The sequence below is a fragment of the Orycteropus afer genome, unplaced genomic scaffold (assembly GCF_000298275.1).
Source record: "Orycteropus afer afer isolate SDZICR_OR568_19922 unplaced genomic scaffold, OryAfe1.0 scaffold00495, whole genome shotgun sequence".
Taxonomy (NCBI): Eukaryota; Metazoa; Chordata; class Mammalia; order Tubulidentata; family Orycteropodidae; genus Orycteropus; species Orycteropus afer.
Window position 1 is genome coordinate 1,251,383 of NW_006922082.1, and position 13,855 is coordinate 1,265,237.

The 13,855-nt window shown below is 39.8% G+C and overlaps 1 protein-coding gene across 1 annotated transcript in view; it reads left to right on the forward strand.

Moving 5' to 3' along the window:
- The first annotated feature begins 8,398 nt into the window (after nt 1-8,398).
- Nucleotides 8,399-13,855, forward strand: part of DBF4B (DBF4 zinc finger B) — a 28,891-nt gene continuing 23,434 nt past the window's right edge. The window contains 3 exon segments of the mRNA XM_042782871.1: nt 8,399-8,468; nt 8,930-8,992; nt 12,054-12,196. Of these exon segments, the coding sequence (XP_042638805.1) occupies nt 8,399-8,468; nt 8,930-8,992; nt 12,054-12,196 (276 nt within the window).

The following is a 13,855-nucleotide window of genomic DNA, read 5'->3' on the forward strand; positions in this document are numbered from 1 at the left end:
ATTTGGATGCCTTTGATTACCCTTTCTTGCCTTATGGCCCTGGCTAGGACTTCTAGTACAATGTTGAATAGAAGTGGTGATAGCAGGCATCCTTGTCTGGTTCCTGTTCATTTGTAATTTTTAAAGCATTAAAATTACAAGATACCATTGTCTGCTTCCCAGATAAAAGAGTCTGACAAAGCCTATATATTACAGGCAGTGGAAAATGTTGGAGCAAGAAGTCAATTGTACAATACTGATGGAGGGCAATTTAGAAACAAGCAAGCAATTCTACTTCTGGAATTTATTCTAATACATACATATATTCAGAATGACATGTTTACAAGAATATTAACTGCAGTGATGCTTATTATAGCAAAAGAACAGAAATAATCTACAGTCTGTCAATAGGAGCTGGCTCAAAAAAATGTGGTGTGGCCATATAAAGAAATAGCCTGCAGCCATAAAAAATGCACGAGTAAGGAAGCTTTTTATGTACTGACATATCACAAAAGCCAAGATGTATTATTCAAAGAAAAAATGCAACTCAGAATAGAGTGTAATGTTTGCTACCATATGTGTGTAAAAAGAAGAGAGGCTGAGAGAATATATATACACATATGTGTGTCCTTGCATGTCCTTGGAATATCTCTGGAAAGATACATAGGGATGTGAGGATGGTTGGCCCTTAGGGGGAGAACTCAGGGAACTTGGGTGAGTGGTAAAAAAGAGAAGACTGTTAAAACATCTTGTTTTAAAATGATGAACTATTTGGCATATTTACTTACCTTGTGTCCCTTTTTTTTTTTTTTTTTTTTTTAAGAAATAAAGCACATTTGAAGTCCTATCGTCTGGTCTCATTTTTTCTGCTTTCCAGAGCCAACCACTCTTCCTGAATTGGGTGTTCATCTTTTTCTTGAATGTTTTTAGACATAGTATGTATTATATATTAAAAAAAAAAATCAAGTTGATTCCAGCACATGGTGATCCCGTGTGTATCAGAGTAGAACTGTCCTCCAAAGGGTTTCAGTGGCTAGTTTCCCAGAGGTAGATTGCTAGGCCTTACTTTTAAGGCACCTCTAGATAAATTCAAACCTGTAACCTTTCTGTTAGCAGTTGAACACTTAACTGTCTGACCCACCTAGGGACTTACGTACATATTACTATGTGTAATACATATTATGGGAGCTCTGGTAGCATAGTGGCTAAGGCACTTGACTGCTAACCAGAAGGCTGGCGGTTCAAACCCACCAGCCACTCCTTGGAAGGAAGGTTGGGCAATCCTACTTCCATAGTGATACTGCCTCGGAAACCCAAGGAGGGGTCGCTATGAGTCAGGGCTGACTCGACAGCACATAGCAACAACAACAACAATACATACTATAATATATATATAGATAGATCTATAAACAACATGTCACTTTTTTTTTGCATGTTGTACTTTTCATTCTATAATGTGCTGTTTTCACTTAAGATTGTTTTAAACGTTTACCTGTGTTGATCCACATAGCTCTTCTCCAGTCATTTAAACCACTGTATAGTATCCCATTGATTGAATGTACTCCAGTCAGTCATTCTCATTGATATATATTTAGGTTGTTTCCAAGTTATCTCTTCTGTAAAATGAGGATAGTTACCACTTACCTCATAGAGTTGCTATGAAGATTAAATTAATTCTTATTTTTAAAGCGCTTTGAATGTCATAGTAAGTACTCTTCACATAACCATAAAATGAAACACTGTATCTGCATCCTTTTTCTGTCAACTTTTTTATGTCATTAATCTACAGATATTTCTCTTACAAGCAGCATATAGCTGGACTCTATCTTTTCCAGTTTGAGAATCTCATGGGGGCTTAATAGGTTTGTGTTTTAAAGTGTGTTCATTTTTTATAGCTGCATAATATTCTACTGTATGGACTGTACCACAGTTTATTTAACCCATTACCTGTTGATTGAGATTTAGTTGCTTCTGGTCTTTTGGCACTACCACAATGCTCCAGTAAATACCTTTAGTACATAAGTCATGTTACCTATGTGTGAGTATACCTATAGAATAACCCTAGAAATGGGATTGCTGGATGGAAAAAATGTGTATATTTGTAATTCTGCTAGATTGGCATTGTCTAGCAAAACTGATCTTTGCCAATCTGTTAAGTGAGAAATAGTGCTTCAGTGTAGATTTAATTTGCATTTCTCTATTTTAAGTGAGGCTGAGCATATTTTAATGTGTTTAAAAGTTCTTCATATTCTCTTTTTCGTGGATGTCTTCTTGCCCATTTTCAGTTACGTTGCTGATTTTGTTGTATACCTTTTTTTTTTTTTTTTAATTGTGATTTGGGTGAAAATTTACAGAGCAAATTAGTTTTCCATCAACAATTCATAGGCATTTTGTTTTGTACATTCATTCCAATCCTGACTATGTAACAGCACTCTTGCCACTTCCTCCCTGGGTTTACCATTCCCCCCACCTTCTTGCCTATCCCTTCCTGTCTTCTTACCTTTTTTATATATTGAGAAATCAGCCCTTGGTTTATGAAATTAGCTGAAATGTATTGATTTTTTTTTTAATTCTAAGTTCTACCTCTCAGGAATCAAGAGAAAGAAAAGTTTGAATTATTATCTCAAAAATACCGTTTTCCACTACCATAGTAAAAGCTACTTTTTTCTGGTCACTGACTATGTGCTAAGCATATACTGACTCTTTACAACCTGGCTGCCTGATATATAATATTATCCTTATTTTATGAATGAAAAAACTGAAGATCAGAGCAACTCATCCATTCATTCAGCAAATATTCATTAGGTACCTACTAATTCCAAGCAGGTTTTTTACGCTAAGGATATAAAACCAAAACCAAACTCACTGCCATCAAGTCGGATACCATTCATAGTGACCCCTCCTTGGATTTCTGAGGCAGTATCACTAAGGGAGTAGATTGCCCAACCTTCCTTCAGAAGAGTGGCTGGTAGGTTTGAACCACCAGCCTTCTGGTTAGCAGTCAAATGCCTTAGCCACTAAGCTACCAGAGCTCCCTCTGAGAATACAGCAGTGAATAAAATGACATCCTGTTCTTATGGTGCTTATATTCTATGGGGGAATATAGGCAATAAATACGTAAACAAATAAGCAAGATACTTTCTGATCATCATAAATGTTATGAAGAAAATAAACCAAAGTGATAGGGCTGTCAAGGGATGGGGTCAGAGAAGTCCTATCTGGAAAAGTGACATTTGATCTGGTGCCTGAAAAAAAAGAGGCCTGGGAAGTGAAATTATTACTGCAGTGGCTCTAAAGCAGGAATGAGCTGGATTGTTGAAGACATAGGAAAACAGAGACAGTATGTCAGAGGAGCAAACAGGGGACTGAATTGGGGACTTTTTTAAAGGGAAGGTAAATTGATTTGATTTCATTTGTATCAGTCAGGATAAGACAGTAAGCGGTTCAAAAACTTATGGTCTTGACACTCCTTTCCAAAACCAACCCACTGCCATTGAGTCAATTCCGACTCATTGCGACCTCCATTGTGTTTCCTAGGCGATGCAGTAAAATCTTTATGGAAGTAGATTGTCCCACCTTGACACTCCTTTACATTCTTAAAAAACCGAGGATCCCAAACAGCTTTATGGTTTATGTGTAGATTAATTATTATTGCTGTGTAAAAAAAATCACCTGAAAACTCAGTGGCTTAAATTCAATTGTGGCTTTATTCTTTTTTTTTTTTTTTCTCTCAGTTCCTATGGGTTAGGAATTTCATGCAAGTCTGGCTTGGGATCTTTTAGGAGGCTGAAGTCATCTGAAGGCTTGAGTAGGTCTGGGAGACCTGCTTCAAGGTGGATCGCTGATGTTCTGACATGAGTGGCAAGTCAGTGCTGGCTGTTGGCAGGAAGCCTCTGTTACTGTCCATGGGAGCCTCTCCACAGGCGTATTTGCATATCCTCCTGTCATAGTGTCTGGCTTCCACCACAGAAGATGATCCAAGAAATAGCAATAAGAAGTCATGATATTTTTATGACCTAGCCACAGAAGTCAAACACTGTCATTTCCTCAATGATCTATTGGTTACACTGACCTATTTAATGTGGGTATAAATACCAGGAGGTGAGAATCACTCAGGGCCATCCTGGAGACCGGCTACCACAATATGGGTTGTAGTTTGTTGATATTTACAGAATTAGAAATTAGAATGTAGGAAGTTTTAAAATAATTATTCATTTTAAAACAAGAAGCATACTATGTGTTAACAATGTGTTTTTAATAAAAATACATATTCCGAAATGAAAATAGTGTGAAGAATGGTATTGTTTTACGGTTTTTCAAATCTCTTGAAATATCTGGCATAAGGAGAAGACAGCTGAATTCTTGTTTCTGCTTTTCCATACCCCACTGAACACTCATGAGTGATTTAAAAAAGGCAAGTAACATTTTAATATTATTATAAAAATAATTTTGACTTTGTAGAACCTTCTGAAAGTGCCTTGGAGAGCTCAGACCACACATGAACCTGGAGCTAGGTCCTGATGCAGTAGCAAATAACCCCAACATCTCAATGGCTTGATACAACAAAGGTTTGTTTCTTGCTCATGCTACAAATCTATTATGGATTTATATCTATTTCATGTCATCTTCATTCATCTTCATTTAGGAACCTAAGTTTACACAGCAGCCTCTCCCTGAGACATTGCTAGTCATTGCGCCAGGGGGAAGAGAACATGGTGAACCGCTCTTAAAGTTTCTGCTTGGAGTGACATGTGTCACTTTTTCCTTCAGCCAAGCAACTCATATGATCAGGCCTGAGTTCATCAGGGTTGGCATGTATAATCTTCAGGGAGGGCCACCACTGGAAGGGACACTGCATATATGTGAACAGTCATGTACTCTACCATAGGATTTTATAAATATCACTCTGGTTGCTTCATGAAGAATGGATTATATGCAAAGAGGTAGGAAGATAGTCAAGAGTAGAAGTCATGTTAAGAATTGTCTGAAGATGGAGGACACTCATAAGTATAAATAGGTTTGGCAGAGGATATTTCTACATATGTATCTGTTTGTAAATATATTCAAGGACATTGTAGGAATATATTGCAAATATATTCAAGGACATTGTAGAGCATACAGGGGGCAAAGTTCTGAAAACTTCTTAGCCGTAACCAAATACCTTGTAGGAATGTGTCACTGGGCTTGTGGATGTAAGACCACCATCTCGAGGGATATCTAGGTTAATTGGCAAAACACAGCCCATAAAGACAATGTTCTACATTCTACTTTGGTGAGTAGTGACTGTGGTCTTACAAGCTTGCAAGTAGCTCTCTAAGATGCAACTGTTGGTTTCTTTCCATCCAGAGCAAGGAAGAGTGAAGAAAACCAAAGACTCAATGAAACAATTAGTCCAAAGGACTAATGGACTATGTGATTCACAACATCCATTAGCCTGAATCCGGCAGAACTAGATGGTGCCCATCTACTATTATTGACCTCTCTGATCAGGATCACAATAGAACTCCCAGGCAAAGAGGGAGGAAAAAAAATATAGAATAATATTCAAAATAATAATAATAATGCAGACTTACTGCTCTGACAAAGACTGGTGGAACCCACGAGACTGTGGCCCTTAGACACCCTTCCAGCCTGGAGCTGAACTCACCCCCAGGAGTCAACTTTCAGCCAAACAATAGACAGCCTTATAAAGTGAATAATAGCATCATGGAGGACTGTACTCCTCAGGATAATCAACCACACAAGATGAAAAGGGCAGCATTTGCCAAAAAACAAAGGTCAGAAAGCTGCAAAGTGCAGGAAAGAAGGACAAAGGGAAATGGGAAATCCAGGGAAGAAATGGGAATATTGAGGGGATTGCAACCAATGTCACAAAACAAAATGTGTATAAATTGTTGAATGGAAAACGAATTTGTTCTGTGAACTTTCACCCAAACTACAATAAAAAGGAACAAAACAAAACAAACAAACAAACAAAAAAAGAATGGACTGCAGTACTTCAGGCAAGAAATGATAATGGCTTGAATTAGGATGGTGGCAGTGGTCTGATTCAAAATGCTTACTCTGAAGACTCAGCTGGTAGGACTTGTTTTTGGAATAGGAGTAGGATAGGGAAAAGTACTGGAAGATAACTTCAAGGTTTTTTGGTTTGAGCAATTAGGTGGATGTTGATGATATTTATTGAGATGGAGAAGACTGGAGGAAGAAGAGGTGTTTGTTTTTTCTTTGTTTTATTTTGTTTTTGTCAGGAAGAGGAGGGAATAAATGGTCTGTTTTAAACATGTTAAACCTGAGATGCCTACTAAACTTCCAAATAGGAATATCCAGTTGGCACTGGCCATAGTAGATCTCTAAGTCTGGAGCTCAGAACTAGAGATAGAAATTTTGCAGGCATTAGCACATAACTGAATTGTAACACCTTGGAACCGGATGAAGTCTCCTAGGGCAAGAGTACCAATAGGTAAAAGAAGAGGGCCAAGGACTAAGTGTTGGGAGTATGTAACATCTACCGGTGGCAGTGTTCCATCCAGCAAAGGTGACTGAGGAGGAGCCACTGAGGCAAGGTGAAAACCAGGAGAGGGCTGGGTAATGGAAACCAAGTGAAGAAAATATTTCATAACATTGGCTATTAGTCTTGTAGAAGTCAAATATAAGAAGGATGACAAAAAGATAGGATTTTGCAGTGTAGAAGTCATTGTTGACCTGGACAAGAACAATGCTAGTAAAGGGGTGAGGATCAAAGTATAATCAGAGTGGGCTGAAGAAAAGATGGGAGGTGCAGAATGAAGACACCTCTTTAGGAGTTTTTTGTTAGGTAACTAAGTGATGTCAGCTAGATCTTAGCTGAAAGATGTTTACCTGTGTTATATTGACTATGTAAAGGTATTCAACTGTGTGAATCTTAACACATTTTGGCTCATATTGAAAAAAAAAAAGTAGAAATTCCAGAACATTTAATTGTGCTCACGAGGAGCCTGTACATGGACCAAGAAGCAGTCATTTGAACATATCAAAGAGATACTGAATGGTTTAAAATCAGGAAATGTGTGCGTCAGGGTTGTATCCTTTCACCATGCTTACTCAATCTGTATGCTGAACAAATAATTCAAGAAGCTGGACTATGTGAAGAAGAATGCAGCATCAGGATTGGAGGAAGACTCATTATCAACTTGTGATATGCAGATGACACAACCTTGCTTGCTGAAAGCATTTAAAAGGACTTGAAGCACTTACTGATGAAGATCAAGTACAGCCTTCAGTATGGATTACACCTCAACATAAAGAAAACAAAAATCCTCACAACTGGACCAATAAGCAATATCATGAAAAATGGACAAAAGATTGAAGTTGTCAGGAATTCCATTTTACTTGGATCACAATCAATACCCATGGAAGCAGCAGTTAAGAAATCAGATGGTGTACTGCACTGGGCAAATCTGCTGCAAAAGACTTTTTTTTTTTTTTTTTTTAAGTACTACAGAATGAAGAAGTCGTTTTGAAAACTAAGGTGCACCTGACCCAAGCCTTGGTATTTTCAATTGCCTTATGTGTATGTGAAAACTGGACAGTGAATAAGGAAAACGGAAAAATTGATGCATTTTAGTTGTGGTGTTGGCGAAGGACGCTGAAGTGCCAGGGACTGCCAGAAGCAAGAACAAATCTGTCCTGGAAGAAGTGCAGTCGGAATGCTCCTTAGAAGGGAGAATGGCCGGACTTCGCCTCATATACTTTGGTACGTTGTCAGAAGGGATCACTCCTTGGAGAAGGACATCATGCTTGGTAGAGAGTCAGAGAAAAAGGGGAAGACCTTCAATGAGATGGGTTAACACAGCAGCTGTGACATGGGCTCAAGCACAGCAAAGATTGTGAGGATGGTGCAGGACCAGGCAGTGTTTCATTCTGTCGTACACAGGGTTACTATGAGTCGGAGTCAAGTCGGTGGCACCTAACAACAACAGGTGAGTAGAGAAACGGGAGGGGACAAAGATGTGAGAATGAAATGATGTATATCTGAAATTTTTATGTAAACTGCAAATGCTCTGTAATTGTTAGGCTTATTTTACTATTCGAACTCTAGGAATTTAAACTCAGCTCAGGATAATGACTCACTTCCACTAATTCCGTGCTTGTTGGCCATTAAGGCGCAAAGTATCCCCAGCCAATGAAAAGCCTAGAATGAGAGTTGTACAGAGAAATGACAATGAGGAAAGTGTGGAAGGGTAGGTTAATATTGTCCTCCTAAGGCCACCGTAGGGTAGGTCTCGCAGCTATTACGACGTTTTAGGGGCGGAGCAAGCAGGAAATTTAAACTGAAGCCGCGGCCGAGAGCGCCTAGGGACTGTTACTGTCCTTGCAGAGGAACAGCTGGGACTCGGGAAACTGAAAGACTGAAAGAGCTCATGGAGCCCGCAGACAGAATATGCCGGCCTTGAAGAGTGAGTACGGAAGCCGAAAAGGAGCCAAGAATTTAAGGAGGCAGCCGGGAACGGGTACGGATGCCGGGAAGGGGAGAAAGGTGTTAGTAGGAAGGCGGAAGGGTCAAAAGAATTGAAGGGAGGGTACGGAATCAGAAAGTGAGCGCAGAAATTGAGGAACAGATAAGTGCAGAAGCTGAGGAAGGTATGGGGTCACAGTAGTGAAGTGATTCAGCAGGTCCCGGGAGTTGAGGGGACAGAAGTTTCAAGGAGGCAAAGGGACTAGTGCCTGGAAGGATGCACTAGGGGTGGCCAGGGACCCACAAGAGTTGAGGAAACCTAGTGTGAAAGGGGGCAGTGGGATTGAGGGACAAGAGTATGGAAGGAGACGCGGGAGTTGAGTGGGTCGGGCTAGAGTTGATTTTGCTGTCTTTGGGAGCCGAATTGGCAATCTCGGGCGTTGTGCGGGTTTTGGGGGGCAGGGACGGTGGAAGGCCGAAGGCTAGGGAAGGTGGTTGAGCTTTGTCCTTTCTCAGGCGACTACTTGCTCGAGCTGGAGAGTTCCATGGCTGAGACTAGGCTCCGGGTTCCGGACCTAGGTAGGTAACAGATCAAAACTAGGAATGTGAGGTCAAAAATGCCACTCCTGCCATGGGGCCTCTTGGGAGGGTAAAACCGAGAAACCCTATTGGCGTTTTGTAATTCCTTAGCAGTTTTGTGGAGGAGGGATATCATGGATTATTTAGGAATTCATGGTAAAAGTCAAACGAGAGCTTTCAGTCTGATGTTATGAACAAAGCAGGCAGTGGAGAGTAAGGATATAGTAAGTTTTTAAAACCCACGGTCGTGGTTATTTTCACCATAAATTTCTATTGTTATCTATATATAAAACAGCGTTATCTGTACACTTAAACACTCCCACCCGGTTAGATAAGTACAATAGCAGTAATCTTGTCCCTTGGTGCTTCCCCTTCTTTCTTTTAGTATCATCCAGTTTTAATTCTGATTGTTATACACAGGGGATTTTGTTGTTGTCGCCTTTTAGAGAGTTACTCTTCACTGAGTTACTGACTTTCTTCCCATGTCTTGTGCCTTTCTTCTGAATCTTTTTTTCTGTTTACTGGGGAGCTTTCTCCAAGATTGGTTTCAAAACAGGACTCTCTGATAAACATTCTGAGGCTCCTATGCCTGAAAATAACTGTTTCAACGCTGCATTAAAATTCTTGAGTCAATTTTTTTTCCTTCAACTCACTGAAAAATTACAATATTTTCTTCTTATATAAAGTAGATGCTGTTGTGAAATGATGTCCCTTTGTAAATGACCTGCTTAGAAAAAGTTGGACAATTTTCTGATTGTTCTTAAAAATTCACTTTCCTGTGACTGTGTCTGGATTTTGGAAGACTTTTGTTTTCATCTTTACTATAGTTTTATGCTACATAGTTTGAAATACCAAGATCTATCACAAAACAACATTCTTCTGCTCTTCCTTTCATACGCTCTGATTCTCACTCCTAGGGTGCAGCCATGTACAGCATTTGTAGCTGTTTCTTCTGGTATTTGCCATTGTATTTGTGAATAACATACTCCTTTTTGTTACTGTTTTCCATTTTAAATTATAACTATTGACTTTCTACTGTGGAAAATAAATGTCTTTGTCACCCCTGACCCCTGCCTGTACTGCACACACACACACACACACATACACACAGGCATATTTCCCTCCTATCCCCTTATCCTCTTAGTGTGTTTTTGTCTAGGTGATTTTTTGTGTTAACATTATTATGATTATGTAAAGCCTAATCACAGCTGAGCCATTTAGTAAGCTAGGAAATTTGCTTCATTTTCTATATATGAAGCACCAATTCACGTCCACACTCTTTACCAGAAATACTAACCTTCTCTTGGTACTTGCAAGCCACCAGAAGTTCTCCCAGTTTCTTCTTTGTCTTGGAGACATACCTTCTGGGACCATCTGTCCAGTCTTGCTTAGCAGCGCTCTAGGTCTGTTGCATTGTTTTCATCCTAGGGTCTCCCTTCATTCGGTGAAATTCCCTTGGCCTCTTTCCTGTGTTGGATCCTCTGTTTTCTAAATTCCATATTTCCTCTTTCTTAGCTCACGTCCTTCGGAAGGAAGATGGGGCAACCTACTTCCGTAGTGATACCGCCTCGGAAACCCAAGGAGGGGTCACTATGAGTCGGGTCTGACTCAAGGCACATCACAACAACAACAACAACAACAAGCTCACGTCCTCACTCTAGTAGAGCACATCCATCAGGACAGCTTCCTGAGAAAGGTGCATGCAAATCATTTTTGGAGCTCTTGCAAATCTGACAGTTCTTTATTCTACTTTACATTTGAATGATCATTTGGCTAGGTAAAGAAAGAACCCTAGGCTGGACATTGTTTTCCCTCACTTCTTTTAGCTTCCAGTGTGCCATGGCAAAGCCTGATACTGTCAATATTTCTACCTCCTTCTGAACGTTAAAATTACAAGAGCCTAAACTGTTCTATATCTGAACACCCCTTCCCCCACTAACATACCTATTACTATTGTCTATCTCTCTTTTTCACTTTCAAATTAGTTATCATTATTACTGTTTTACAGAGTTGATGATTATTTAGATTTACACGTTTTTACCCATTTTTTTGGACATTTTAGTCCTTCCATGTGGGTTCAGTTTTTTTGTTTCTGAAGTATATCTTAAAAATCCTTTTGTGAGAATCTGTTGGTGATAAACTGGGGTTTTGTTTAATTTGAAAAATGCCTTTGTTTTACCCCCATTCTTGAATAATAGTTTAGTCACATGTAAAATTCTGAGTTTACATTTATTTTCCGTCAGCACCATTATTATACTGGTTTCTGGCTTCCATTGTTGCTATTGAAATGCCTGTAAGAGGGCTAATCATTGTTCCATTATCTTCCATGCTTGGTAGGACCTATTTTTCCTACCCTCTGCCTGAGTATCATCTCTTTGTCCTTGGTGTTTTGCATATTCTCTTTGATGTGTGTATGTGTGGGTTTGATTTTATTTCTTCTTTTTGGGACTTATTTTCTGACACCAAAGATTTATGTCTTTCATCAGCTCTGGACATTTCACACATTAATAGAACCATATACCATGTGACTGGTTTCTTTTACTTAGTCCAGTGTTTTCACAGCTCGCCCACATTATAGATCTGTCAGCACCTTACTCCTTTTTGTTGCTGGATAACCATCAGTTGTATGGATGTACCACATTTTGTTTAATCATTCATCCATTGATGCACCTTTACATTTTTTTCCAATTTTTGGCTACTACGAACAAATAATGCTGCTGTGAACATATATATACAAGCTTTTCTGTGGACATACATGTTTTCATATATACCCACAAAAAAACTGGATATGGGTCATATGGTAACTCTGTGTTTAAACTTTTGAGACACTGCCACACTGTTTCCAAAATGGCTGCACCATTTTCCATCCCCACCAGCATTGTGTGAGGGCTCCAGTTTCTTCACATCTGAGCAAGTGAGGGTAAGACACTAGTCTCACTGTCACCTTTGTGTGCCCCGGACCTGGCACACAGAAGCTGTTGGGGAGGGCTGCTTGACTTACAGTGTTCCAGCTTAAGCTTTTCACTTTCCTTTTTTGTTCTTGTTCTAGGGGCTCAGCTAGGAGCTCCCAGCTGGCTGGAAAAATGCCAGAAGAGCTCACCAGGTGCTAGGAGGCAGCCTTTTTCCGGGAAGACCTTTTACTTGGATCTGCCCACTGGCAAGAATCTTCAGTTTTTGACAGGGGCCATCCGGCAGCTGGGTGGGGTATGTAACCTGCTCTGCCCCTGTGGATACCATGTGCCTTTGTGGGTCATAGGGTAGGAGCTAGAGAAGGATTATATCTGTGACTGCTGGGTGTTTTCAGTAGTCTCACTGTGTTTTCTAAAGTAATTTTAAGTATAAATCATTGTTTAAAATAAAGCTACTCTTTTTCTTAATGGAGTAGTTTGTTGTTATTGTTGTTATGTGCCGTTGAGTTGGACCTGACTGATAGCGACCCCTCCTTGGGTTTCCGAGGCAGCATCACTATGGAAGTAGATTGCCCAACTTTCCTTCTGAGGAGTGGCTGGTGAGTTTGAACTGCCAGCCTTCTGGTTAGCAGTCAAGTGCCTTAGGCACTACGCTCCCAGAGCTCCCAGTTGGAGTAGTAATACCTGTTTATTCTAAAAACTTTAGAGAACATAGAGCTGTTCCAGATGACACCCAGCATTTTGGTGTATTTATTTTCTTCTGATCCTTTTCCTTCTCTCTTTTTCTTTTCTTTTTGTGACAGTTTTATTGAGATATAATTCACATGCCACCCAGTTCACACATTTAAAGTACACAATTCAGTTTTTTCAGTACAGTCACTGATTTCTGCAACCACTACCACAATCAACTTAAGAACATTGTCATCACCCCCAAAGAAACCCCAAACCCACCAGCAGTCACTCCTCTAAGATTCCCCCCAATGCTTCGCAGCCTTGGGCAACCACTAATCTACTTTCTGTGTCTATCCAGCCTTTTTTTTAATGCTTATTTTCTATGTGGGTATGATCATGAATACTTTTTTTTTTATTGTGATTTGAGTGAAAGTTTACAGAGCAAATTCACTTTCCATACAGCATTTCACATATACTTTGTCTCATGACATTGACTGCAGTTTCCCACAATGCAACAGCTCCCCTTCTACTTCCTCCCCATAGTTACCTCCTCCCTGTGTCCTTCCCTCCATGCACTCCTGCCCCCTGAGCTGTCTCCCTGAGCATACACAGCCCTTCTGTTCTCCCATGATTGTTCTCTCCAAGGAGTGTATCTACCTAATGTAAATGTTAAGCTCATTTGCTTGTCTTTTGTTTGGCTGGAAGCCACAGGTATAGCTTCAATTCCAAACCTGAAGGGCAGCCCATAGTCTCAGTGGCATTAGTACATATTTGATTATCACCTTTTTGCACATAATCTTAAAGTATTAGCCCTTTCCTATCATTAGCCCTCACATGCATTATTTGTAATAGGAATATAATATTCTTTTGAGTGGGTTATTAGTTAACTTAATTGTTGCCCTGTGAACATTAACTTATTTCTCTCTGTAGCTCTTATAAAAACACTGTGGTGAACAACTTTGGGTGTAAGCATTTACTCTATTTCAATCCACTAAAGTATTTTTAAAGCATATACCATACCATATGGAACATTTAAGGAGTTCTGGTGGCACAGTGGGTGAGGCATTTGGCTGCTAACCAGAAGGATGGCAGTTCAAACCCACCAGCCGCTCTGCGGGAGGAACATGAGACTGTAAAGATTTACAGTCTTGGAAACCCAGTGGGGGTTGCTATGAGTCAGAATCGACTCGACGGCAGTAGTTTTTTTGTTGTTGTACTTTATAGTACATGTAATAAGTGGTCATGGATATTACTTGTATTTAGAAAATAGTATCATAGCACT